Here is a 27,994-nt window from a genome sequence, read left to right as displayed (position 1 = left end):
AAACTGCGACCCCCGACGTCCCAAGCCCGACTTTGGGCCTGCGGGGAAGGACGAACGTCCCGCCGCCGAGCTGGAGGCCCCAGAGCGAGGGCACCGGACGGCCTAATAGGGTGCAAACGCGAGCCAGAGGCCAGAAACAAAACACGGGCTTCGGGGCTCAGCCCCTCCCCCGGAAGTGACGCGAGGCGACGGCGTCGAGGAAGGGCCCCGGCACTGCCGGGGGGGTTTGAGAGTGGCGGCGGCCGCAGAGTGACGGGGGAGCCGGGCCGTAGAGCGCGGGTCTGGCGAGTGGCAGCCCAACTAGCCACATCGCCGCCCCAGCCGCGTGTGCGGGGGCGGAGGGCGGGGCTCGAGACCTGTGGCGGCTGGAGATGCGGGCGGCTGCAGGCACGCGGCTGGCTCGGCTCGGCCGCCGCCGCCTTCTCGGGCCCCGGTGCGGGGGTCGCCGCGGATGCGGCGCCGTCCTTGAGTTCCTAGCGTGAGGAGCGGTCGGAGAGTCGAGCACCGCGTTCGAGGCCGAGGTGGAGTCCCGCGCGCACGGCCTGGTGAGCGGTACACCCACGCCCCGTCGGGGTCTCGCACCACCGCCCCTCAGCCCGGTTCAGCACGGGCCGGGCGGGGGCTGCGGGCGCGGCAGGAAATGCGCCCGGCGGCGGCGGTGGGGGCGGGGCCGGGCGGCGGAGAGGGCGGGGCCGGGCGGTGGGTGGGCGGGGCCTGGTGGCGCGCTCGCCTAGGGAGCTGCTCCGCGGCGCTCAGGTGCTCGCCGGAGCGCCCTCTCCGCCCTTCCCGCACAACGGTGGGTCGTGAGAAGTCCCTTAGGCGGAAGGCAGCGGTTTTTGTTGCCTGGGTGGGGTGGAGGGGAACAGTTTTAACTTGTTGCAGTGGCAGGAAGTTGGAAAGTGAAAGTACTTTCATGGCTCGCCCACGGGCCGGAGGTTTGCGTCTCCCCGCACTTTGATCTCGGGATGTGCGGCCTCGCGCCGCGTTCTTTCCTTCCCCAAGCTCGCTGTCTATCCGGCCACGGCTTTTTCTTTCTTTCCTTTTCAGCAACTCTCCTCGCTTACTGTACAGCTGTGGCAAGCCTTTCCTCCGAACAGCATTGGAAACATCTTTTGGGCGAGGAATTTTAACAGGCATCCGCAGGAAATAAGGGGAATTTTTTGGGTGAAGTCAGAAGACACAGTTGGCTTTTTTCTCGAGCTGTTGCAATTTGAAGATTAGGTCATTTTAAGTAAGATTCCTTCAGCAGAACGGTTACCTGTGTGTCATTCTAGAGTCAGATTTCTTTTCCTTTCTCCCCGTGCACAGAACTTCTTGAAGCTTCTGATTTCCAGCTGGCCGTGGTGTTTTTGTTAAAACAGTATGATTCAACTTTCCCCTGTAGGAACTCTTTGTTCTTTGAGCCTTGGTTTTATTTAAAAGTGGAAACTGCTTACGTGGAGTTCATTATATTTTTTGGGAAATACTTTAAGTTTTGGGATACCATTATATGTTTGAGTCTGGGAATGTATTGAGTGATAACTACTCAGTCACCAGCCTCCCCCGCCCAAAAAGGGAAAAATTTACATTTAATATCCTCTCTGTAGGATCCTGTGACTCTCGCTTATCTTTGTGCTTTCTCTCTCTCCCCTCCTCCTTGTGTTGGGTACCCAAACCCCGGTCTGTAGCAGGTGTTCATCAGCTGATCTGCACCCCAGGGTCCCCTGTTCTTTTTCCCTTGCACTCCTTGGCGAAGGTAGCAGCAGCTTTCATTGCCTGTGTGCGGTACTAGCCGTCTAACCCTTGTTCTCAAGAATACTAGACAAGCACGCCATCGCTGAGCTGCTCTCATCGTTGAGCTGCTCTCCAGCCCTTTCTTTCTGTGTCGCTTAGAGCTTGGTCTTTGAGTGGTAAACCTTTTCTAGCATTTAACCTGTCAACGGTCAGATTCCATCGTTTGGGTCCTTTTAACTCTGTCTTTGTTATATTTCTAAAAAACCTTTGGCCGGTCTCTGGTGGCACACACCTTTATTGGTAGATCTCTGAGAGTTCCAGGACAGCCTGATCTACGAAGTGAGTTCCAGGACAGCCAGGGCTGTTATACAGGGAAACCTTGTCTCAAAAAACAACAACAGCAAACAACCTTTAAAGCATTGACTGTTGTTAATTAGACTCTGTCTTTCTTCATGTATTGTGTATGTTTGTGTTTCTGTCTGTCGATACGGCTTACACACAGCCCTCCATGCTTCCTTCATGGTCAGGAGAGCCAGGATTATAGTCATGCACCTGGCCTGTTTCATCTTGTCTTCTGGTTTGGTTTTGGAGACAGCATCTCATGTAGCCCTAGCTGGCCTGGAACTCACTGTATACACTGTGCTAGCTAAGAATTTACAGAGGTCCAACTGCCTTTGCCTCAGAGTGCTGGGATTAAAGGTGTATGTCAGAATGCCAAGCCCAGTTCTCTATTATATTTGAGGAAATCATTGAAGTTCATAATTAATATCATACTTGTCGGAACTAAAGTGAAGAATTACTACTGTGTATTTAGGAGTTCATTAAAAGAATAACCTGACACAGAAATTGAATTATGGGTTGAGAATTGTAGCTCAGTAGTAGAGCCCATGTTTACTGTGTGAAACCTTGGATTTGATCCCCAGCACTACACATTTTTGGTGTTGTGTTTTTACTGTCTTGAGACATGGTCTCATACAGGTCAGGGTGGCCTTGATCTCTTAATTCTCTGCTTCCCAAGTGCTGAGGCGTACAAACTTACTGTAACAGATCAGCTGTCCTGGAACATGCTGGCTGTGAACTCAGAATCTACCTGTCTCTGCCTCCTGAGTGCTGGAATTAAAGGCGTGTGCCACCAGGCAAGGCTCCTGCAGACATTCTTGATGTGATGGTGATGTCTGAAATGTGTTTTCACTTTAGGCTCCTATTTATTGGAGTAGTTTTAACAGGCTGGACTAGAATATAATTGCCAAAATTGGGAAACTACTAATAAAAAGAATAAGAATAGATATAAGAATTGCTATAAGAATAGACATCAAATAAGAAAAAAAAAAGGTCCGTTTGGAAAACTCAAAACAATGGCGGGGATCATGCCGCCCTCCCTTGCTACACTTAGTGGATAATGACTTTTCAACTCTTGCTTAAGTAAGGCTGTGGGGACGATGTCTAGTGGCATGAAAGGAGCTCGTTGTGGATTGGTATCGCGGTCTCTGGTGTTTAATGCTGGCAAGGCTGTGGCTGGATGGAGAAGCAGCTTTTCTCAGGCCTGGCGGAGTGCGTGACTGATGGAGGAGCCTGGGATTCCTATCTCACTTCATCAGCTCTGACTGTGGGAGGCATCCCTCTTCTGTTTTACTGTCTCTACTTTTGGATCACAGTGCCTGCACAGACAGCATCAAGACTGGTAGCTAAGGATGAAAGGAAGGCACTTTCGTGCTAGAGAGCAGTTCTAGAAACCCAGACATTTTCCTGGCTGCCGCTCACTCATCCGTCCTCTGAGTCATGTATTGTTTGGCTTAGTCTTCTCATGCCTGGATTTTGTAATCATGCCTGGATGTTGGTTACGTTCGATTTGTTTGTTTTAAACATCTTCATTGAGAGTGGCATCACCTGCCGAGAGCATTTAGTTGAGTGCTTTTTAATCCACATAGAACGGAATCTCTATGATCTTGGCTTGAGAACATTTTCAGCCACCTGAAAAGAAGCCTGTGGTCATCGGCTTTCATTCTCCAATTTTCTCCCCACTGCTCCTTCCACTTGATGCTTCTCCATCTCTCTCAGCTGGCTCAGCCACATTGATCTCCCTTTGGTCTGTGGAATGGTCTGGTCTGAACATTTCATATCACTGGAGCCACTCTCTGGCCCTCTGTGGCTGGTGCTTTTCACTTCTGTCATGTTTTCAAGGTTCATCCGTGCTGTGTCAGTGCGTGCTTGCTTACTTGCTTCCTTGCTTCTTTCCTTCCTTCCTTCCTTCCTTCCTTCCTTCCTTCCTTCCTTCCTTCCTTCTTTCTTTCCTTCCTTCTTCTTTCCTTCCTTCCTTCCTTCTTTTCCTTTTTTTTTTTTTTGAAAAAAGTGTGTGTGTGTGTGTGTGTGTGTGCGTGTGCGTGCACACGCGCGCCCACTATTAGGAACCAGTTCCTTTCTTTCACTGTGGGTTCTTGACAACAAACTCAGGTTATCAGATGTGGTTGTTCGAATGTAACTGCCCCTATAATGTCATAGGGAGTAGCACTATTAGGAGGTGTGGTTTTGTTGGAGTAGGTATGGCCTTGTTGGAGGAAGTGTGTCACTGTGGGGGAGGGCTTTGAAGTTTCCTATGCTCAGGATACTGTTCAGTAAGTCAGTCAACTTCCTGCTACCTGCAAGGTGTAGGCCTCTCAGCTACCAGCTCCACATCTGCCTGCACACTGCCATACTCCCTGTTCTGATTTAATGGGCCAAACTGAAACTGTAAGCGAGCCACCCAATTAAATGTTTCCTTCATAAGAATTGCTGTGGCCATGGTGTCTTTTCATAGCAGTAAAAACTCCAAGGCATCATGTTTGTATAGCAAGTGATTTTTATCCAGAGTCACTTATTTAAACTTAATAGGGTTTTTATCTTTGTGTGTGATCTTATGTTTGTGTGTGTATGTGTGTAACATTATGTACCAGGACAGCTTCCAGTGTTAGCTCTCCCCTTTCATCTTGTATGAGACAGGGTCTTGTTGTTCTGCCACCATGTACTGCAGCCAACTGGCCCTGAGCTTGTAGAGATTCTCCTGTCTACTCACATTTCCCCAGACACTGGGGTTTCAGATGTTCACTGCTGCTTTATGTAGATTCTGGGAATTTGAACTCAGCCCTCATGCTTGTACAGCAAGTGCTTTAATAACTGAGCCATCTTTCCAATCCAGTGTCTCACAGCAGCTATTGTTTTTGTACATTGCCATTTAAAAAAATTGAAAGTCAACGAAGCACCATACAGGATCCAGACACACTGTATTTCCCATCTTTACATGGCTTATGTTTTTATATTACTTTACTCTCTTTAAAAACTTTATTTTGCTATTTATAAACTATTTACTTTTTTTCCATGACAGTCTATATACATTTTCTTCAGCAACTAAAACACATTTTTAAACATACTGTACTTTTTTTTTTTTTTTTGGTTTTTCGAGACAGGGTTTCTCTGTAACTTTGGAGCCTGTCCTGGAACTAGCTCTTGAAGACCAGGTTGGCCTCGAACTCACAGAGATCCACCTGTCTCTGCCTCCCAAGTGCTGGGATTAAAGGCGTGCACCACCACTGCCCAGCTCATACTGTACCTTTTTAGAGGTTTTTCTGCATTGGGACCTGGCTTTACTAAACATCTGCAGTGTTTTCTGACCATGTGAGACAAATCTTTTCCTTTTAATTGTTTTTATTGCACTATATATTTTTCTCCACTCCCCTCCCTTTCTCCCCCCTACTCTTCTACCCTCTCCCATGATCCCCACACTTCCAGTTTACTCAGATCTTGTCTTTTTCTACTTCCCATATAGATTCGATCCATGCATGGCTCTCTTAGGGTCCTCTTTGTTTAGTTTCTCTGGGATTGTGAATTGTACACTGGTTTTCCTTTGCTTTAGGTCTAAAAGCCACTTATGAGTGAGAACATATGACATTTGTCTTTCTGGGTCTGTGCCTCACTCAATGTGATGTTTTCTAGATCTATCCATTTGTCTGCAAATTTCAAGATTTTTCCCCCTTGCTGTGTCCATTGTGTAAATGTACCACATCTTCTTTATCCATTCTTCAGTTGAGGGGCATTTAGGTTGTTTCCAGGTTCTGGCTATGACAAACAATGCTGCTATGAACATCATAGCACATGTCCTTGTGGTACAATCGAGCATCCTTTGGATATATATCCAAAAGTGGTATTACTGGGTCTTGAGGAAGGTTGTTTCCTGATTTTCTGAGAAATTGCCATACTAATATCCAAAGGGGTTGTACCAGCTTGCATTCCCACCAGCAATGTAGGAGTGCTCCCTTTTCCCCACATCCTCTCCAGAATAAATTGTCATCAGTGTTTTTGATCTTGGCCATTCTTAACAGGTGTATGAAATCTCAGAGTTCTTTTGATTTGCATTTCTCTGATGGCTAAGGATGTTGAACATTTTTTTAAGTTTCTTTCAGCCATTTTAGATTCCTCTGTTGAGAGTTCTCTATTTAGGTCTGTACCCCATTTTTTTTATTGGATTTTTTGTTCTTTTGATAACCAATTTCTTGAGTTGTTTGTATATTTTGGAGATTTATAGAACAGGCTCCTCTAGATGGATATAAAGTATCGCCAAGTCCTTTGAGTTTTAAGCTATGGCTAGTAGTTCTCAGGCAAATATTTTTGTTTTATAAATGTTGAAGTTTAGGGCTAAGCATAGTGGGGTATCTAATCCCAGTTTGGGTCTTAGCTATCGTGTTTTGGGTGAATTAGAATTATTTTCGTTATTGGTTTTAAGTCCAGCGATAAATTTTCACATATTGGATGGATTTTAATTCTATTTTTTGTGTTCCCAGTAACACGTTTTACGCCGAGAATAATTAGTTTGGGTTAATCGTATGACCGCGGTGGCTGGCACGAAATTTACCAACCCTTAAAGAGGTATGGCTAAGTCAAACTTTCGTTTATTGCTTAATTTTTATCACTGCTGGGTCCCGTGGGGGCGTGGCTAGGCAAGGCGTCTTTAGCTATGTTGTATGTACTTGATCCCCTCTCCTTAGAGTTTAGAAACTCTGTGGGATTTGACACTGGTTTAGGGATGTTTGCATGTGTAATTCTACCTCCAATTAATTATAAGGCCAGGACCAAACCTTTTAATGTTTATGGGATGCTTGCATCCATCTAAGCATTTTTAGTGCTTTGCTTTATATAAGCTACATTAACAAATGGACATACTAAAATTGTACTTAAAAAATTTGGGAGTTTTGGGTTGTTTTCCGGTGTTGAGATTTTAGTTATTTTTTTTTTTTTAATACTAAATTTTAAGCTGTGTTTAGAGCATTACCAGAATAGATGAAAGACCTGAATATTGAGTCCCTTGCTTTTGGGGTTTGACAAGGATAGGCAAATTCGGGCAAAATCTCTGCCTGATGTGAGGTTATTGAAGTTTTTTTTTCCATTCTGTAGGCCACCGTTTTGTCTTGTTGACCATGTCCTTTCCTTTAAATGAAGCTTCTCAGTTTCAAGAAGTCCATTTATTGTTTCTCTCAGTGTCTGTGCTACTGGGTTGTATTTAGGAATTAGTGTCCTGTGCCAATGCTTTCAAATGTATTTCCCTCTTTCTCTTCTATGAGGTTCAGTGTGGTTGGTTTTATGTTGAAGTCTTTGATCCGTTTGGACTTGAGTTTTGTGCATGGTGATAGATACGGATCTATTTTCATTCTTCTACATGTTGATATCCGCTTATGCCAGCACCATTTGTTGAATATGCTTTCTTTTTTCCATTTTATTTTTTTGCTTTGTCAAAAATCAGATGTTCGTAGGTGTGTGGATCCCTGTCTTCGATTTGGTTCCATTGGTCCTCCTGTCTGTTCTTATGCCAATACCAGACTGTTTTCATTATTGTAGCTCAGTAGTAGAGTTTGAAGTCAGGGATTGTGATTCCTCCAGAAGTTCCTTTATTGTACAGGATTGTTTTGGCTATCCTGGGTTTTTTGCTTTTTCATATGAAGTTGAGTATCGTTCTTTCAAGGTCTGTGAAGAATTTTGCTGGGATTTTGATGGGCATATCATTGAATTTGTAGATTGCTTTTGGTAAAATTGCCATTTTTACTATGTTAATTCTACCTACCCAAGAGAATGGGAGATCTTTCCATTTTCTGGTGTCGTCTTCAATTTCTTTCTTTAAAGATTTAAAGTCTTGTCATACAGGTCTTCCACTTGTTTGGTCGGAGTTACTCCAAGATATTTTATGTTATTTGTGGCTATTGTGAAGGGTGATGTTTCTCTGATTTCTTTCTCAGCCCATTTATCATCTGTGTAAAGGAGGGCTACTGTTTTTTTTCGAGTTAATCTTATACTCTTGGATTCTTTTAATGGCTGAATGATACTGCAACATATGTACTATATTTTATTATTGTATTCATAAGTCAGATGAACATTTGAATTGGTTCTGTGCTTATGATTTATGATTAAAATCAGCTATGAATATTTCTGGGTTTTTTGTTTGTTTGTTTTGAGACAGTTTTGCAATGCATTTCTGACTGGCTTAGAACTTGTTATGCTGACCAGGCTGGCATTGAGCTCACAGAATTCTGCTTCTGCCTCCTAGAGTTGGACTTAAAGGCATGTGCTACCGTGTAGCTCTTCTATGGACATTCGTTTCCATTATCTAGACGTGTACCTGATCATGTGGTAAACTTGGCTGTAGAAGAATTGCATTTAATACTTCTACCAGCAACGTGTGAGTTTCAGTTTCTGTCTTCGTCAGCTTATTGTTGCTTTTTCTGGTTACAAGAGGCATCTGGTGGGTTTTGCTTGTTTTTGAGTTCCAGTCCTTATTGTTAATGATGGGGAGATCTTTCTAAGAGCTTATTGGCTATTTCCGGCTTTTCTCTGGAGAGACTCCAGTACCTGGCTTTTCTTTTTATGCTATGAGAGTTGTTTACCTGCTTCAGGTGCAAGTTCCTTTTATGGCACATGATTTGTGAGAGTGTTTTGGGGTTAGAATATACAGGGGGGATTGTTTGCTGGCTTGCTGGTATTCACAGCACAGTTTGCAGTTTTGATGTAGTTCAGTTTGCCTGTCTGTGTAGTGTTTCAGTATATCTGATCTGTCTTCAAACCTTCTTCTGACCTGCTGGGATTTCATTCCTAGAGAGTGAGGGTTTTTCTGATTTTATTATGTGAATAATCGTATGTTGATCCGGTCAGAGGTACTGTGTAAGGAATCCTTCCCTTGAAGTTCTATCTGGAAAATGTCCCTGTGAGAGCAGGGTTTCTGTGTGCTGTCTGGGAGAGTGGTTGTCAGCTGGGATGGTTTGATTGCAGAGGTGGTCTCAGTGGCAAGGGGACTAATGTCTAGTGGGTGAAAGCCAGGGTGCTGTTGAACCAGCTGCAGTGTGCTGGACAGTCCCACAGCACCGGGTTAACTAGCTCCAGTGGCAGGCTAGCTGGAATTGAGAACAGTGCAACTGGAAGACCCCAACATTGAAGGCTTTTTCTTCTTTTCCTGTTCTGATCACTAATTAAATAGAAGAAGAAACTCTGTAGGCTGTGAACAGTAACAGAACTTCCAGATTGAATTGGGGAACATTTTGTTGACTTCTCAGCGTTGCCAATTTATATGTAAACTACCCTGCCATGGTGCTTACTATTTGGAGGAGAAATACCAGTTGAACTAGGAACAAATTGTTCCCTCCACCTCAGCCTCCTAGACACACAACTTGTCAGATAAGCACAGTGGGCTTTTAGCTAGACACTGAAATGGTGGTCTTCTGAGACTTTGAAGGTAAAAGTTAACTGACCCTCTGTTGACTTCCAGTCTTTAGCTTGCTCCTATCATTTATGGAACCAGTTTTATTTTCCTTGGAAGCTGCTTGTTTTAAGGTAACTTTTTTCCTGTCATGCTGGAGATGGAACCCAAAGCCTCCTGCATGCACTGGGTATTGCTGCTTAGCCATACCCAGCCACGCTTAAGACTTGTGAAGCTGAGGACTGGAGAGATGGCTCAGCTAATAAGAGTGTGTACTGCTTTTGGGTACTTGAGTTTGGTTCCCAACACTCATGTCAAGCACTCCATCCAGCTCCAGGGGCTCTGACAACCCCTTTTGGCCCCTGTGGGACACTGTCATGTCCACAAATGCACACACAGACACACACATACACATGCATAATACACATAATTCAAAATAAAATTTTTTGAAAAGGATTCTTAAGGGAGCTGGCCATAGTGGTACATAATTTAATCCCAGTGCTTGACTGGCTGAAGCAGGAGAACTGTGAGTTCAAGGCCAGCCAAGGCCACACAGGAGACAGACACTGTTGAAACAAAACCTAAGTAGCATAGCTTATCTAAGAATGTGAGCTCTGGATTCAGGTTTCCTAGGCATAAGTCTTAGTGTTAGCATTTGCTGTGTGTCCTTGGACAAGATACTTAGCCCAGTGTTAATCTGCCTTTTAACTGTGGAATGATGGTGGAGTAGTGTGTGTCTTGCAGGAGTGTTGTGCAGGGCACTTAGAACACTTATCACAGTGCCTGTTGGCATTAAGTGACTGTCTACCTATCCATATGCTCTTCCAGCCAATTGCTATGGACAGTGCCATCACTCTGTGGCAGTTCCTTCTTCAGCTCCTGCAGGAACCTCAGAATGAGCACATGATCTGCTGGACATCTAACAATGGGGAGTTCAAGCTTCTGCAGGCTGAGGAGGTGGCTCGTCTCTGGGGAATTCGCAAGAACAAGCCTAATATGAATTATGATAAGCTCAGCAGAGCTCTGAGATACTACTATGTAAAGGTAAACCCCTGCCCTGACCCTGACACTATACAGAGAATCTCAAAACAAGAAGTAGTCCTTTGTTTCTGTTGAGGTGTTGAGTACTAATGTGGCTTACTTAGCCCAGTTTATTTAACAACTTCAGTGATTTTGATTATATTCCTACAATCTCCTTAAAAGTTTTTAAATATTATCTTCATTGGTACCCATGTGGAGGTCAGAGGATGACTTGTCAGAGTTGATTCTCTCCTCCCATTATATGGGTCCCAAGGGTCAAATCCAGGTAATCGGGCTTGGTGGCAAGCTTATTTTATGTGAATGAGTGTTTCGCCTGCATGGATGTCTGTGTATCATGTCCATACAGTGCCCCCAGATGCCAGAAGAGGGCATCGCCCCCTTAGAACTGGAGTTACCAACAGTTGTTAGCTACCTGACATGGGTCTGGGAAGTGAGCTCAGGTTCATGTTCTTAACCACTGAGCCATCTCTCTAGCCCAAAATTTTATTTTTTACTATCTTGTGACTTTTTAATATTTTCTTGGAGAAAAATACACATCTCCAAAGAATGGACTCAGAGTAGGAGTCTGAGCTGTTGCTTCTTCCGCCTTGCAGGAGTTGACCTTTCCAGCCTTCCTGAGGTCAGGTCAGCTGAAGAGGGAAGCTCACCGCTGTCATGCTCTGAGACCCCTTAGCTTCCTCAGAATGCTTGTGGTTTACTCCACTGGACCTGTTTGAGATTGGAGTTCAGTGAGTTCTGACTTAATACAGGTGTATGATGGAAAGCGTCAGACAATCACAGCCTCAGCTCCTATGTGCTATCTTAGTCCAGTTGCTCAGGAGGCTTTGAACTGCTTTAATTTCTCTGAGCAGGCACTGTATTTGGCCTGGGTAGGTGAATATTGATGCTTCTAAAGCTTTTTTAAAGCTATGCATAGTTCTCAAATAGGGCACTCACTTAGGTTCCCTTTTGCATGAATTATGAGATGTAAATTTATAAGTAAGTTTGAGTGTGCTTATCTTTTCTGTCTACAGAACATCATTAAAAAAGTGAATGGTCAGAAATTTGTGTACAAGTTTGTCTCTTATCCAGAGATTTTGAAAATGGATCCACTGACAGTAGGCAGGATTGAGGGAGACTGTGAAACTCTAACTTCCATTGAAGCCAGCAGTTCCAAAGATGCTGAGAGCGGGGGAAAGGAACGGGCACCTCAGCCGACAGCCAAGACATCTAGTCGGAATGACTACATACACTCTGGTTTGTATTCTTCATTTACTCTCAACTCTTTGAACACCTCCAATAAGAAGCTTTTCAAGTCAATAAAGATAGAAAATCCAGCTGAAAAACTGGCAGAGAAAAAAACTCAGGAGCCAACACCATCTGTCATCAAATTTGTAACAACACCTGCTAAAAAGCCACCCATCGACCCTGTTGCCATTACCCTCTCAACAAGCCCAAGCATTTCTCCGTCTTCTGAAGAAACTATCCAAGCTTTGGAGACACTGGTTCCTCCCACACTACCTTCTCTGGAAGCTCCAGCCTCTTCATCCATTCTGGCTACCACTTTTAACCCCACTTCTCCTGTTCCCTCCGGACCCCTTCCTCAAAAGGACCTTCCCAGGACGCCTTCTCCACCATTGAGTTCTAACCCAGACATTGACACAGACATTGACTCAGTGGCTTCTCAGCCAATGGAACTTCCAGAGAACTTGTCACTGGAGACTAAAAATGAGGATTCAGCTTTGCCAGAAAAGGACAAAACAAATAACTCATCAAGATCCAAGAAGCCCAAAGGGTTAGAACTGACGCCTGCCCTTGTGGTCACAGGCAGTGACCCCAGCCCCCTGGGGATCTTAAGCCCATCGCTCCCAACAGCGTCTCTTACACCAGCACTTTTCTCACAGGTAGCTTGCTCTTCCTCTTAAGTGGGACTGCGTTTATTCACCTTTTAAATTGTCTTGAGAGTTTATACCTGTAAAATTCAATTTCTGCTAATTAGGGCTGTCTTAGAAAGGTTATATGGAAACTGGGAAATTCATTTCTTTACCTTAACTAGAATCTGCAAAACAAAAAAGATTTGCCATTTCATCTTTTAAAATTCATTGTTCTTGGGTCGAGGATGTAGCCCGGATGGTGGAGTGCCTGCCTAGCATGCACAGATCCCTGGGTTTCATCCCTAGCATTGAATAAACCAGACATGGGCTGCATACCTGAAATCCCAGTACTCAGGAGGTAGAGGCAGGAATATCAGAAGTTAAAGGTCATCTTTGCCTACATAGCCAGTTTGAGAGCAGCCTGGGCTACATGAGATTAAATAAAGCAGAAGCATTTATCTGCAAGATTTTCTGTCTCCTTCTAAAGAAAGCAAGTTCAGAGACTCCCTTAAAACTGTTGCTGTCTTAGGAGAGAGAAAACAGAAGTGACTGAGAGCCTTGAGAGAAGGAATGTGTGGCTTTGTAGCCTACCTAGTTACATTATGTATTAACTTGGTCACCTTGAGGAGCTCTTGGATAAGATCACCCCAGATGGTCTGATCTAGGGACTTGGCTGTTGTTCTTTTGTACTGGATTTAGGTTTGCTTTCTAGTTTGGAAAGACCAGGTAAAAGTTAGGTTTTAAAGTGATTTTTGTGACCTTTACCTTTTCTAGGTTATAAAGAGATTTCTGAGCTTTTCATCATGATAAAATTTTGGGCTTAGAGATGTTTGGGGAGGAGAAGGACATATTATGTGGATTCTGTTTGTATCTTTGGAATGACAGAGCAATCCTGGCAAGTCCTTGAGCGATCTTCTTGTGTATTGCAGACACCCATCTTGCTGACTCCGAGCCCCTTGCTCTCCAGTATCCACTTCTGGAGTACTCTCAGCCCGTTTGCTCCTCTGAGCCCAGCCAGACTGCAAGGTGCTAATACGCTTTTCCAGGTAAATTACACAGTGTGCCTCTTGTCATTGGGGAATGTGTACTGCAGGAATGGGCAGGGGTTGTGCTCAGTGTCATTGTCACACACGACTGCAGGTTCTTTGCTTTTCCTTGTGATCCAGTATGTGATTGGGGAACTGTGGCTCTCAGTTGCTGCCCAGTATAGCAAGAAACTTTCATACTGAAAATTGCTAGCCCAGAAAAATACTGATGTTCAAGGTATAGTTTCTATTGAATGCATATGGCATTTTTTGTGCTCTGTTAAGTTAAACCACTGTAAATCAGGCAGTCTGTGTACATATACTACTATGTGTATACATACAAAGCCAATATGAGGTCACATTTAGTGCAATTTTGATCGGAATTGCATACGTACACACACATTCAGCCTAGTCCCCTTGCTTATCCTCCTTCTGTTCTCTTTGGAACCCTTCTTCTCCCTCTTCACAACACATCCTCTTGTTTATGTCTTTTGTTTTTTTGTTTTGTTTTGTTTTTTGGTTACTTGCCTTGCAATGAATGGGCATGGGCTTATTTACTGGATCTGGGGCTACACCCTGAAGAAAAGTGAGTCCTCCTCAGTCAGCAGCTCCTAACTATCACAGATCCTCTTCTATCCGTGCTGGAATGTTGATTTGCTTGATTTTGCTTGATCTAGTGTGAGCAACTGGAGCTGCTGTGAGTTAATGACTGAAACACCATGTCACACTGAGAAAAAAGTACATCACAGCACTGTTCCCATCCTCTGTCCCCTCCATCACAATGCCTCCTGAGTCTTGGGGTGCGTGTGTGTGTGTGTGCATGTGTGCGTGTGCTATAGACATCCCATTAATGGCTGAGCATGCCACAGACACTTGCTGGTGTGGGTCTCAATATTAACCATCATTTATTGCAAAAAGAAACCTCTCTAGAGCTGGAGAAGCGGCTTAGCGCTTAAGAGAGTGCATTGCTCTTGCTGTGGACCAGAGTTCAGATCCTAGCCCCCTTTGGGCACCTGCACTCACATCTGCAAACCTACACACACAGACATGTAATTTTTTTTTTAAAGAAAAAGCTTCACTTATGGGGGTTGAGAGCTGCATTCATCACTTGCTGAAAATTTTAAGTATTTAGAAGGCTGTTTGACAACATGTCCATTTAGCAAAGCAATAATACTAGGTCCCTTTAAGGCCTATGAGCACCCCAGCCATGGGTTTTGACCAGATTTATAGTACTAGGCATGGGCTCTCAGCTGTGAAGTGGGCTTTAAATCTAATTAACAAAAGTGGTTGGTTACTCCCATAATATTGGTGGTACAGCAGCACCAGTACACATGTTGCCTGGCAGGTCAATATTCAGCATGTAAGATCCATTGCTAGTTATCACTGATGGCTCTTCTCTTCCAGAGGCCTACATACCATGTTCCTGCACTATGCAAGCTAGCCAGCAGGGAGGAAGTTTCTGGGTCAGTTCCAGCTTGATTTCTCTGACCTGCAACCAAAGTGTCTTTAGCAGTAGGTCTTAGCAACAGGTGGGCAATCAAGAGCAGTAGCAATAACCTACATTGTTTCTGAGGACTCCCTGGCCAACAGCTCATAAGGAGGTGTCCCGTGCTTGGCACTGCAATTTGTTTAATTGCCCATGACTTCTGGGTGCAGCATTATTCACCCATGCAAGGTGTCTTCATTTAAACTACTTTTTTTTAAATCTTTTTTTTTTAATCAGCTTACAAAGTAGTAAATTACATTAAGAATTTTAAAGTACTTTGGTTTTTGGTTTATCTCCCACTCCCTTCTTTCTCCTCCTTCCTTCCCACTCCCATTCCTGCTTAAACTTTTCCTTTCTCAGTACCCCTCGTCCCCCCGGAGCACACGTGTTCTACTGTTGACAGGGACATATTTTGAGAAAGGAATTACTAAGTGGTTTTTGTTTTGTGCTATCATGTTGTACTTATGTATGATGGAATAGCCTGGTATTCTGTGTGTATGTGAGGTGCAAGGTGAGAAATAATTCTGGACCTCATGCCTGTAATCCCAGGCCTCATGCCTGTAATCCCAGGCCTCATGCCTGTAATCCCAGCATTTGGGAGACTAGGGAAGAGGGTCACAGTGAGTTTGAGCTACTTAGTTCCAGGCCAGCCTAAGATAATGTGACCCTGTCTGAAAACAGTGGAAAGTCTAAGGCTGCTGGTGCTAAGAGGACACTAAAGTAATAATGTGAATGGTAGATATATAAACCAGTGATGTTTTCATTACTAAGTTCACAGCTCCGTGAGCTGCACTGGTGCTTCCCTCCAAGGAGCCCTGCAGTGGATGATTGACACAAGCAGTGTGTCACACGAAGACTCGAGGATAGCTGTAACTAGCTGATCGAACGTTTCAGCCCCACAGAAGTGTGCTCTGCCTGACTCTGGGTACACACGTGCTAGGGGCAGATTCTGCCCATAGGTTTCTCTCTTTAAAATGTAATTACTTATTTGTAGGTTCCCACTTTTAATTACATTTAATTTAATTTTCTTTTTGAAATTTTTTAAGTTATTTATTCCTTTTTATTTTATGTATGTTGGTGTCTTACCTGCATGCATGTCTGTGAGAGAGTTTTGGGTACCCTGAAACTGGAGTTACAAACAGTTGTGAGCTGCCATTACGGTGCTGGGAATTGAACTGGGTCCTCTGGAAGAGCAGCCAGTGTTTTTAACCTCTGAGCCATCTCTCCAGCCTTTTTTTTTTTTTAAGAGGAAACTCTTGAGACTCTTGTATCAGTTACCTCTCAGAGTTGATATATGCCAGCATTTTCCTGCTGAGCCATCCTCCCAGCCTGTATCAGCACTTTAACTAGGAAGTGTAGGGACTGAATTTTGTATTATCTCCCCACCAAAGTATTAGGAAGGTTCTTGTATTGAGGTTTCAGATCACTTTATTTATTTATTTATCTATTTATTATGTATACAGTGTTCTGTATGTCTGTATGCTTGCTGACCAGAAGAGGGCACCAGATCTCATTACAGATGGCTGTGAGCCACCATGTGGTTGCTGGGAATTAAACTCAGGTCCTCTGGAAGAGCAGTCAGTGCTCTTAACCTCTGAGCCATCTCTCCAGCCCTTCAGATCACTCTTAATGCCCCCCCTCACCCAGGGAAAATCACTCCTCATATACAAAAAACGTAAAAATGAAATATTGCAAAACTTAATGTTCTTCTCATTTAGTAACATTTAGTAGTCTGATCTCACCTTTATCCTGCCCCAAGCATTTAGACTATAAACGGCAGGCATTCTTCTAGCTGACTTATTTACTTCTGGGGTGACTGGCCCTGGGTACTTTTCTTAATAAAGAAATTTTATAATTAATAATTTATTCTCTCAAGAATAAAATAATAAAATAAAATAAGGCTGCTGCCACTGCCTGTAATCTCACTTACTCCAAAGGCAGAGTTCAAGGCCAGCCTGGGCAGCTTCTTGAGACTTGATCTCAATATTATAAAGGAAGGATGTGGTTATATAGCTCAGTGATAACATTCTTGCCTGGCACATGTTCCTAATACTGTAAAAAATAGAAATATCAGCCGGACGGTGGTGGCGCACGCCTTTAATCCCAGCACTCGGGAGGCAGAGGCAGGCGAATCCCTGTGAGTTCGAGGCCAGCCTGGTCTACAAGAGCTAGTTCCAGGACAGGCACCAAAAACTATAGAGAAACCCTGTCTCAAAAAAAAAAAAAATAGAAATATCATAAGGAGAGCTGGGTGTGATGACACAAGCCTATGATGGTAGCACCTGAGAGGGACGTAGACAGTGGATGTTGAACAGCAGGTGATATTAGGCTACAGAGTCAGACACTGGGTTTTATTTTATTTTATTTATTTATTTATTTATTTTTTTTGAGACAGGGTTTTTGTGTAACATTCCTGAGTGTCCCGGAAGTTGCTTTGTAGACCAGACTGGCCTTGAACTCACTGAGATCCACCTCTCTCTCTGCCTCCTAAATTAAGTGTTAGGATTAAAGGTGTGCACCACCACTACCTGGCCAGAAATTGGTTTTAAAAAAGGAAAAACAACAGCAGTCAGGAGACAGAAAAAAGCATGTCTCTGTGAGTTTGAGGCCAGCCTGGTCTACAGAGAAAGTTCTAGGACAGGCTACAGAAAAACCCTGTCTTGAAAAACAAGACAAAACAAAAAGGAAAAACAAAACAGAGCAAAAAAAAAAACAAAAAACAAACACTTCAACATCTTAGGGACTGGGGTCTGAGTAGCTCAGTGATAGTTAGGCTGTGGATTTGGTCCCAGCACTAGATACTAGATTCCACCCTAAGGCCGTTCTGTTTCTGCCTGATTTGTTTGTTTGTTTTTTGGTGTGATACTGGGGATTGGATTTGGAGCCTTGCATGTGTGTGGAATATTCATCACTGCTGTCCTATGCTTTCCCCCCAATTCTTAAATTATTGGATGTTACTGTATGGGAAGAGCATCGAGAGGTTTTTTTCCCCTGTTACGTTTTTAGTTCTCCGTATGTGAGGGGTGGTTCTCCCCAGAAGTGGAGTGTGGAGCCATCTGAAACCTTAAGCCGCTCCTGATGCTGTTCCAGGAGTCTCAGCCTGGAGTGCTGTGCAGGCGCTCTAAGAATGTTGGGCCTCTGTCTTCTAGGATGAGCATCCGCTAATCACTATGCCTCTCTGGACTTCTTGTTGAGAGTTCAGGGTTGACCCTGTTACTAACCCCTGTAGTGACTATTGTCATTTAATGAATTTCTTAACCCTTTCAGATTAGATGTGAAGGTCTGTATCAGGATATCATTAGGGTAAAGGTCGCCATTCCTTTGCAATAGATTAGAAAGAGTTAGTCTATACATTGTTAGGATAAAGAGTTTTTTTTAAAAAAATTTATTAAAAACATTTTTTAGGGGCTGGGGAGATGGCTCAGTGGTTAAGAGCATTGCCTGCTCTTGCAAAGGTCCTGTGTTCAATTCCCAGCAACCACATGGTGGCTCACAACCATCTGTAATGAGGTCTGGTGCCCTCTTCTGGCCTTCAGTCAGAAATAAATAATATTTAAATAAATAAATAAATAAATAAATATTTTTTTAAAAAAACATTTTTTTTACAATATAGTTTGATCATATTCTTTCTGCTCCCCCAACTTCTCCAACGTCCTTCTCACTTCCTTACCCACCCAACTACACGTTCGCTTTCTCTTTCTCTCTCTCTTTCCTTCTCGCTGTCTAATAAATACATGGTCTGTTTATCTCTTAAAAACTAACAGAAAGATGTGTGGTGGTGGCACATGCTTTTAATCCTAGCACTCGGGAGGCAAAGGCAGGTGGATCTCTGTGAGTTTGAGGCCAGCCTGGTCTACAGAGTGAGACTCAGTCTCGAAAACAACCAAAAAACCCAACAGAAAAAAATGTAAATCAAATAGACAAACTAAAAATAAATCAGTAAGACAGGAGAAAAAAGCTCAACCACAAAACCAGGGGTCTGTTTTGTATTGGCAACTACTGCTCCTTGACACGGGGTCTGGAGTATGGTTGGTATACCCAGGAATGGTTCATGGAGAAGACTGATTTTCCCTTCGCCAGCGGGGATATCAATTGCAAATAGCTTCTGGGAGGACAAAGAAATTCTTGTTTGTATGTCCTTGCCACAATAATATGTGGGCCTGCGAGATGTCACAGTGGGTAAAGTACTCGCTGAGCAAGTCTGGCAGCCTGTCTGATCCCTGGAACCCACATAGAGGTGGAAGGAGAGAACAGCGTTTACAGTGGTCTCTGACATCACACCGCTGCCATGGTGCCCGTGTGTGTACCACCCCACCTTGCCCCACACGTGAAATGCATTGTAGTCTTCTGTGATATGGTCACTGCTGTTATCTTGAGGACGTGTCTTGTGTTCGTCCTGCTGTGGGGGAATAGGAGGGACAGAAAGTGGAAGCAGAGGTTGTAATAGGATGCTGATCTGCTTTTGTCTCCCCAGTTTCCTTCTGTGCTCAACAGTCATGGACCATTTACTCTGTCCAGCCTGGATGGACCTTCCACTCCTGGCCCATTTTCTCCAGACCTGCAGAAGACATAACCCATGCAGTTGGGAACTAAGAGACCAAGGAACTAAGACGCAGTGATGTCCAGCAGGATTGGTTTGAAATGAGGGATAGTTCTGCAGTGCTCTTATAGACTGTCGTAATTTTCCCATTGCCTGTTGAAAGCCTTTTCAGGATTCTCAAAAGTTGGACTGTATAAAGATGCCTTAATTGGAGTTCAAACTCCGCCTCACTTCTTTTTTTAAAAAGGTGTTTTGTTGTTGTTGTTGTTGTTGCTGTTTTTTTGTTTGTTTAAGCTTTGTGCAAAAAACATTGGTCTCTTGGGGTTCAGCAGCTGTGTTTTGCAAGAAAGCCGCAGAACAAAGTTACTGGTCCTGGATGTTAGGACTCTTTGGCCAGGGGGAAAAGTATGCTTAGAATCTGTTATTTAAAGAAATACTTGTTAGCTGTGTATGATGACCTGCTTCTGTGATCTCAGCACTTGGGAAGCTGAGGCAGGAAGAGAACACCAAGAGTTGAGGGCCAGCCTAGGCTATAAATAAAGTGAGACTGTCTCAAAGGGATAAAAATACTACTTAAACGAAGTTGATAGTATGTTTAGTAGTAAGTGTGCTCTGTTGAATGACTGAAAGGAGCCACTCCCCAACAGTGGGAGAGAGAATCATTCCTATTCTGAGGAGGATTAGAGTATTACCACACGGGAGGCTCTGTCATGCCGTGAGCTCTGACGGGATAGCTCTTGTTTGTGCTCATCCTGGCTGGATCTCTGCTCTACCCTTGATCTCGTCTGAACCTGTCAATTGATCCTGGCCCCGAGCTTTTTAAACACAAGACTTTGGAAGCTCAGTTTTAATGTGGGTTTTGGAGCATTCAGTGGGACTTACAGGACTCCACCTGGGGCACAGCGCTCTCGTCTGCTCTGCGTGGTGTGGTTCTGTGCAACACATCTTGGAAAATGATGACTTTAGGAAGTAGAGTTGGGGTTTGAAAATTGAATATTAGAAGCAAGCAAAAAAGTTGAATACCCTGAGACACAGGTGGGGGCTTTTCCAGCTAGAAAACCCAGAGTGACAGACTCCCTTTCCTTCTTCCTGCTAATTTTACCCACTCTGCTCTGTACTTACCAGGCTTCCTTCTAAACCTAAGGTCAGAGGGTGAAGCACCATTCATTCAGGTGCAGTCAGGAAGGTGGACTTCAAAGTGATGTTTGCCGGTCAGGAAATAAAGATGTGTTTACTTCTTTCCAAAAATGTTTTAAATGAAGGAAGATCAGATTGCATTTGGGCATTCTCATACATAGGAATATGACTGTTAAATTAGTAGTGAGAACTACTTTTCATTGCTATGGACCTTCGTCTGCAGATTGTCACATCTATAAAATGCTGTGTGTAAGTCAGAGACAGGTACATTGTAAGTCACACAGGTACATTGATCTCTCAGTCTGAATTGAGGGCAATATCACAGTAGAATCTTGAAAATTTCGACTCTACAGTCCAGAACTAAATTAAATTACATGCCCTGCCCTCCACCCATTAAACCCCAGACATGACCAGAGTGGAATGATGTAGGGACCTGCAGGCTCAGAATAACACTGATGCAGAGTGACATCTTTCAGGTGCACAGCATTGGCTGTCCAGTGCAGAGATGCTTACATATGGAAGTGTGTGCTGGCTGGGTAGTGAAGGGCGACAGTTGGAGACCTGTTACTGGTTCATTTGTGGTTATCTAAGTGTCCTGTTCCCATGATGTGCAATAGTAGGGCTGAAAGGTAGTGCTCAGAGTGCTGGGATCAGGCACTGCAGTGGGCTTTCTTCCCATGTTGGAATATGTAGTTTGAATGCATATTTGGAATTACCCTCAGCAGCACTTTGTAGTAATTTAGTGGGTTTTCATTATGTGCACTTAGTAAATATTGAGAGTTGACCTAACTAGATGTTTGCAGTTCTGAAAACATCAAGTTTTATCTTCTTGAGTTAAAGGAGAAAAGCCATTGGTTTGTTTTGACAGGTGATATATTTGATAATTTACTGTTTTAGCACAGGGTGCCATGGGCTCAAGGGCACCATTTAAACTCTGGCTGGGTGTGGTAGCAAGGTCTGTGATCCCAGCACTTGGGAAGTAGAAGCTGGAGGATCAAGAATCAGGGATAGCGTCAGCTACATAATGAGTTTGACACTAGCTTGGACTATATGAGATCTTGTCTTAAAAAAACAGAAGCAAAAAACTCAGAGCAAGTTAATAAGAAACCATGAGGCCTTGGGGGGCAGATGGACCTGCTCTCTTCTTGAAATGAGTGAATTCCAGGAAGCGTGTGCTTGTTCTCTGTGCGTGTGTGTTTCCGCCTTGCTGTGTGTGTGAGGCAGACATTTCTTTCTGTAGACTACCTCCTTCCTGAAAAAGTTTGAGCTTTGTATAGTTGAATAGCCATAGAATTCTTAGTGTCAACAGATCAGTATTCAGGGAGAATTCTGGACTTTCGGCTCACATCTGGTGTCCACCCAGCCACCTTGCCAGGCGAATGGTGCTGAGCATCGGTAGCCTGGGCAGGGTCTCTAGGTCCTGGGAATGCCTGGGTTTGAGGGATCTGCCAGTTTCCTTGGTTTTCTGTGGCTCAGTGTGGCGCTGCCACACACCCTGTGTGTGCTTCTCTGCGTGCATTTTCACTTGGACTGTACTTTGCTCTTACTCAGGCTGATTTTTCTTAAAATACAAAATGAAAATGTCAGGTCTAACTTAAATAATCTTTTAATGATTTCTTAGAGTATTATTGTGATGTTACAGTCTCTGTGGCATAGTCTGTGTGTTTGAATAAGGGTAGAAATTTCCACTGATTTAAAAAAGTATATAATATATAATTGAATCTAGAAGCCCTCAAAAGGCCAATCTTAAGCTTCATCAAGTTAAAATATAAGTTTATTTTCCTTTACATCTTAACAGTTAAAATATAATTTTTTTCACTGTGTTTTTTTGTTTTTTGTTTTTGAGATAGGATCATTCTTTATCACCCCGGCTGACTGTGAACAGAATCCCAAATGCACAAGTGTTCACCATTGACTGTTTTTTCAAATTTTGGTGGAGAAAGTAAGGCCATAAACTTGCGTAGAGTACTGGATTTTTCTTCTTAACCTGGAAAATTCCTTTCAGATGTGTGCTATACTAGAGATCAAAAGGGGCATGAGTAGCTGGCCCTGTGCTGGAGGCTTGGTGTTCATGGCTTACTGTCAGCTGCTGATATTGCCAGCGTTACTTAGTTCACCTTGGCCCTGTGCTGTGTGAGCCTATGGTTTAGCATCTGAAAGGCAGCTTTGTGTCTGACGTCTTCAGCACCATGGAGGCCCTCAGTGAAGGTGCCCAGCAGTCAGCAGTCTTCTGGACACACATCTTGATTAGGAAAAGGTTTTCTTTTTTGATTTTTGAAACTGGGTCTAAGTCTTTAGTCTAGGCTGGCCTCAAACTTGGCAATTCTCCTGCCTTGACATCCCAAGTACTGAGATTATGAAAGTGAGCTACTGTTTGGCACAGTAGAAGTTTGTCAACACAGAAATTTCTCTCAAAAAAAAATATATATACATATCTCACTCCATTAAAGTAACAGTCCCACTCTACTGTAACATACAAAGGAAATTCTGTAAAGCATCCAGTCCTTCTGAGTCCTTCCTGCACCCAGCAGATGCCTCTACACCTGGAATCAATTTCCTAAGTCATTGACTCAACATGAAGTTGCTCATTTGGTTCTCAAATACAGATTTTTTTTTTTCTTTTAATGTGGAGAAATTCTAGCTTAATTTTCTGGAGCTTTGTCATAGCTTTTCAAATTTCCCTGTAATTCTTTCTCGTGGGGATTCATTCCCAAATGCTGTTTGCATTCCGTGCACGTCCTGACAGCTTTTCCTTTTCATCTCTGTGTTACGCATGACTGACAATTTTATTTTTATAGTCTTCTTAAAAACTTCTTTGGCCTTGGGTTATATTTATCAGTAGCCTCACAGTACGTCAGGCCATTTTATGCTAAAGGATATGGCAAGTTCAGCTTTCTTGCTGGATTAGAAAGTGCTGTTTTTGTTGTGTCTTTTTATTTGGGACATTTAAGCATCTGAAGGAATAGTTTACTCAGTGGCTTGTTCTGTTTGTCACTTATTTACTACATATGTGTCATTTGCCTGTGCCGAGAACTGCGAGTCATGCCATGGTGCCGTTCTTTGGCTTGGAAAGATGTGGAGACAAGTGCAGGCCTGAACAGAAACCCAAGGCTCGGAATGGATTCCAAACCAACAAGATTGAGAGTGTTGATGCTGTAGTCTGTTGTCGGGTGGGGGTGGGGTCCCGAGTGGATTGGAGCAGCTCAGTGTTCTTTGACACACAGTTCTGGGAAGGGACAGACACATGGTCTGTCTCTGGCAGACTCTCCCAGACGCTGGCTTCTGTGGGAAGCGCTTTGCTCCTTTTCTTCTAGGTCTGCTGTTGTCAGTGCTGGTGCTGCCCCTTCTTCTCATATATTATCAGAACTACTTACTGAAGGCGCGGGCTCCGTCTCTGAGCGGGTTCTTAGGGGCGATGGTGTGTCTTGTGCTCTGTGGAACTGGTCACTATCAGGGTCATGTCTTCACCTGTAAACAGATGGGAGAGGTCAGTTGTCTTCACACTGCCAGTCCAGCCAGTGTTCCATCTCAAGCTGCTTTGCTGTTGCTGAAACAGAATGTGACGTGGCTAGCTTGCCAAAAAGAAGCCATTTCTTAGGTGCTGCTGTTTGTAGTTAGCCCTGTGGAAGGTAGCGATATAGGGTGGCTTGTGGGAGACTTGCTCTGTAACATGATTTGACTTGATGCTGTGGAGCTGGGGACGGAACCGGGGCCCTCACACATGCTAAATAAGTGACCCTGCTGGACTGCATCCTAGCAACACCTCCCCGAAACTAAATGGCAGCTTCACCAGGAAATTCCTGAGGATTACAGCGGTCTCCTGAAGGTCAAGTGTACTGCACACAGGGAAGTTTCAGGAAGTTAACTTGACCTTGAAGTACGCACCTGGGAACCAAGCACATTTCTAAGTCCTTCTGAGGTACTGGCTGTGTACAACTTTATGCTACCGTGTTGATCAGGCTATGTGAATCTTTTTCCAGGAGAGGCGTATTTCTCTCCTAGGATGGAAACCCCTTACTGCTGTGCCTACAGCTGTCACCTTTTAAAGACAGTGCCTTGTTCTGTTCAGTTCTTAGTGCACAGGATTATAGGCCTTACAGACCAGTTGCCGCTGTGTTGAGACCCCAATCTTAGACTACTCCCAACAGTCATCTTGCCCTGCACGCTTCTCTTCATGCAGTAAGTGTGAGGACATCTTTCCTAAAGCTCTCTGCATGTCTGTTTGCTCCTAGGTTGTCTGGGAAGTTTCTCATGAGGAGTCCAAGGTGTAAGTGGAGGGAGGACTTCTGGCTTGTTGGCATAATGAACCCTTTAAACCCCATATTAGTAGCATTAGCAGAAACCTCCGAGGGGGTCAGGCTGAATAGCCTCAGCTTTGCCTTGTTCCCATCTTAGTAAGGTCCACTGATTCCCATCCCTCCAGGGATTATGAGCTGTGCTCACACAGTCTGGAATCTTCTTGATAAGGTGAGAGGGAGATGGTGTGTCTGACGGCTGGCCCACGAGTCCTGCCAATAGAATCATTCACTCTGCCAGTTTTCAGGAGTGGGAATTCTGTGGACTGCTATTAAATCACTTGGCACTTTCTTGGGATTTATATTAGCACTGTTTGCTTGTTTGTTGTTTTTTGTTGGTTGGTTTTTGAGACAGTGTCTCACTGTGTAGCTCTGAGAAACTTACTATGTGAACCAGGCTGGCCTTGAACTCACATAGATCCTCATTCCTCCGCCTCTAAGTGGCATGCACCATCATGCCAGCTGTTTTTGTTCTTAATAACTGGAAGCAGTTAAGGGTTATTTTGCTTGATTTCAGCTTCAGGATATTGAGGGTCAGGGAATTATGGTTCATTTCTCATTTCTAGTTTTGGGAACCTAGGTGTGTCTGGAGAAGGAGAAATGGATTACCTGATGAGTCTTCTTCCAGGCTCGGTAAGACACCTCTTCCAGCTAAGATGTAAATGACTCACAAACTTTTAATATTGTTCTTTGTAGAAATTTATGATTTTGAAAGATTTGCATTGGTAGATTGCACTGTAAATTTGAAAAGTATACAATTGCAAGGAATTTTAGTTGTTGCTTTCCTTCCTTGTTTATTTCTGTTATGTAGGGAACACAGTCCTTTCTGAGATATTTCATTGTTTGCTTGAGGACAGTATTACCAGTGGCCTGTGTTTGGCAGCAGTTGCTGCTGCCTTTGCTGGTATGTGCGATGGAACAGCGTGTTTCAGCCCTCCCCGCTGGGCGTTCTGGAGGCCTGCTTACCAGTGTGGCCGAGGTTCTTCCCTTTGCTTCTAGTGGTTTCATGTATCTTTGTGGGTAGGAAAGACTAAGTATAAAAGCACATGCCTGTAATCCTAATGCTTGGGAGGTACAGGAAGGAGGATTCTAGAGTTCAGGGTCATCCTTGGCTACAGAGCGAGTGAGCAGCCTGAGTTTTATGTGACAGCCTGCATTTAAAAAGAAGAGGCGAGGGTTCAGTGGTTCAGAGCACTGGGTGCTCTTCTAGAGGACCCATGGCAGGTGGCTCAAAATTGCTGTACTCCCGTGCTAGAGGATCTGACACCCTCTTATGGCCTCCGTGGGCATCTGCACGCATATTGAACACACGCCACCTTTTTTTTTTTTTTTTTTTTTTTTTAAAGAAGCCTTAGTTCATTTTGATACTGATTAGTTTGAGTCTAAACTTAAAATTTTGGGTTAAAATTAGTTTATTAGAATTAAGTCCTTTATTCACCAAATAATTAAATTGACTTTTTTTTTTTTTAAGTAGATTTTGTTTTTATGTGCTGGGTCTTGTCTTGCTTGCCTGGTTACAACAGTCTCTTCAGTCAACATCCTGAGTAGCTGGGACTACAGGTGCATGCTACCACATCCGTCTTAAGTCTCCATTTAAGAACAACCTAATGATTTCCCGTGAGTCCTGCTAGAACTTCTTTTTAAAGAGGACCTCCTAAGCTGGGACTTCAGCTCAGTTGGTAGAGTGTCTGCCTGACATACTAGCTCAAAGTTTGATCCCTGTTATGTCATAAACTGGGGGAGGCAAAACCTGTAATCCTAGCACTAGGAATGTAGAGTCCAAGGTCAGGTGGCAAGTTCGGGGCCAACCTGAGGTACAAGATCCTTATGATTAATGGGAAATAACCACGGGTTGTTTTAAATGATGTGTGCTAGGTGGTTGAGTCACAGTGAACCTGGCAGTTGCTGCACTATAAGGAGTGAACATGAGTTAAAAGGTAAATGACATTAAATAACAAACTCTTTCCATTCAGTTAACCTGTAATTTAGTAAAAAGCATGTGTTCTGCCATAGAGTGATTGCAATGTATACCCACCAGTGTTTGCACAGGATGATGGGGTGGGGACAGGTTCCTGTGTGTGTGAGTTTGGGGTGGGTGGTAAAGGACCTGGCAGGGCATAGCTCCTTAGAGGAACTGCTGCCTGTGTGTCCACCCCTCCTTGCTTATTTTATTGAAATCTATGTCTCATATTACTCAATGTCACCACTTGGTATAAGTAGATCTTAGGTGTAAGCAACACCTGCCCAAAAGAGCTGTCAGGGCGATACTAGTAACATGTCTTAATTTAGTTTAGTTTATATAAAAGAGATCTGCAGAGTATTAAATCACTTTTTGTTCTTTTTGGAAAAAGCAGTTGAAATGGTAACTGCTAACAGTCCTTAAAATTAACACTGGTGGTTCTTACACCTGGACAGACTGCGTCATCTCACCCAGCTACAGAGTAGTAACACTTAACTGTAGAGACAAAGGGGTGTTGTTTTCAGGCTGGTGAAGCCGGTATGGAGTCTTGAATTCTGCCTTGGGGTGACAGAAATGTCATGGAGTTGGGGGGAGGGGGTGAAGGACGCATGCGCACTTTGAGGGCTTTCTAACGCACTGCTGTTCAAAAACAAGATGGCGGTCCACTGGGTGCCGTCTGCAGGCATTGCAAGGGACCTTCTGTTGCTTCTAAGCTTTATGCAAAAGCTTTGTTAACTTCTATAAAGATCATGTGTATTTTGAGAAAATGATACATTTTTTTAAAAACTTTTATGTAAGAACTGACAGAGGGATTTACTTGTATGTGGGAAGCTGGCTTTGAGGAAGCACTCTGGCGTGTTTACTATAAGTCCAGAGCTGTAGAGATCTGTTTATAGTTATATGTGCAACTAGATATGGACAACGTATTTTTTTAAAATAAATATTTTTAACAAAATGACGTGAGTTGATCATTCCTTCCCCTGCCTCACGTCCATCACAGTATCGCTGGTATTTTCATCACACTGACTGGGTAAGGACTGAATTCGGTGGGTGCTGTTGAAACGTGGTCTCCGGCTGCTTGACACGTCTCCGTGAAAGTGTTTAAAGCCCAGGTCAGAAGAGGTAGTGAGGAGGGAGATGGCAAAATGATTGTTGGCGTGGAACAGATGGGCTGGGGGCACTTGGTCACAAACACAAGATCTGAAAGCCACCTCCACAGCGACACACTTCCTCCAG

General features: G+C 43.8%; 2 protein-coding genes across 4 annotated transcripts in view; one reads left to right on the top strand and one right to left on the bottom strand.

Moving 5' to 3' along the window:
* Nucleotides 1-20: 20 nt before the first annotated feature.
* Nucleotides 21-27,713, top strand: Elk4 (ETS transcription factor ELK4). Of its 3 annotated transcripts, XM_087906529.1 has the most exons (6): nt 21-545; nt 6,525-6,609; nt 10,250-10,465; nt 11,476-12,345; nt 13,245-13,361; nt 19,301-27,713. In XM_087906529.1, the coding sequence occupies exons 3-6, from the start codon at nt 10,259-10,261 to the stop codon at nt 19,397-19,399; spliced, it is 1,293 nt and encodes a 430-aa protein (XP_087762655.1). In that variant the 5' UTR covers nt 21-545; nt 6,525-6,609; nt 10,250-10,258; the 3' UTR covers nt 19,400-27,713. The 3 variants fall into 3 exon arrangements, with proteins under 3 accessions (XP_087762655.1, XP_087762654.1, XP_048286662.3); XM_087906528.1 differs by lacking the exon at nt 6,525-6,609 and having other exon boundaries at nt 22-545; XM_048430705.3 differs by lacking the exons at nt 21-545; nt 6,525-6,609 and adding an exon at nt 721-796.
* Slc60a1 (solute carrier family 60 member 1) overlaps nt 22,260-27,994 on the bottom strand; it is a 38,071-nt gene continuing 32,336 nt past the window's right edge. The window contains exon 10 of the mRNA XM_087906527.1: nt 22,260-23,971. Within this exon, the coding sequence (XP_087762653.1) occupies nt 23,910-23,971 (62 nt within the window). The 3' untranslated portion in view covers nt 22,260-23,909. The remainder of the gene's footprint in view (nt 23,972-27,994) is intronic.

Source organism: Myodes glareolus, chromosome 5 (assembly GCF_982192425.1).
Source record: "Myodes glareolus chromosome 5, mMyoGla1.1, whole genome shotgun sequence".
Classification (NCBI taxonomy): Eukaryota; Metazoa; Chordata; class Mammalia; order Rodentia; family Cricetidae; genus Myodes; species Myodes glareolus.
This window is presented reverse-complemented; position numbering and strand designations above follow the sequence as displayed.

Coding starts and splice junctions, on each gene's coding strand:
- Elk4 (XM_087906529.1), top strand. CDS start 10,259: ATGGACAGTGCCATCACTCTGTGGCAGTTCCTTCTTCAGCTCCTGCAG. Junction 10,466..11,475: donor TGAGATACTACTATGTAAAG/GTAAACCCCTGC, acceptor TTCTGTCTACAG/AACATCATTAAAAAAGTGAA. Junction 13,362..19,300: donor GTGCTAATACGCTTTTCCAG/GTAAATTACACA, acceptor TTGTCTCCCCAG/TTTCCTTCTGTGCTCAACAG.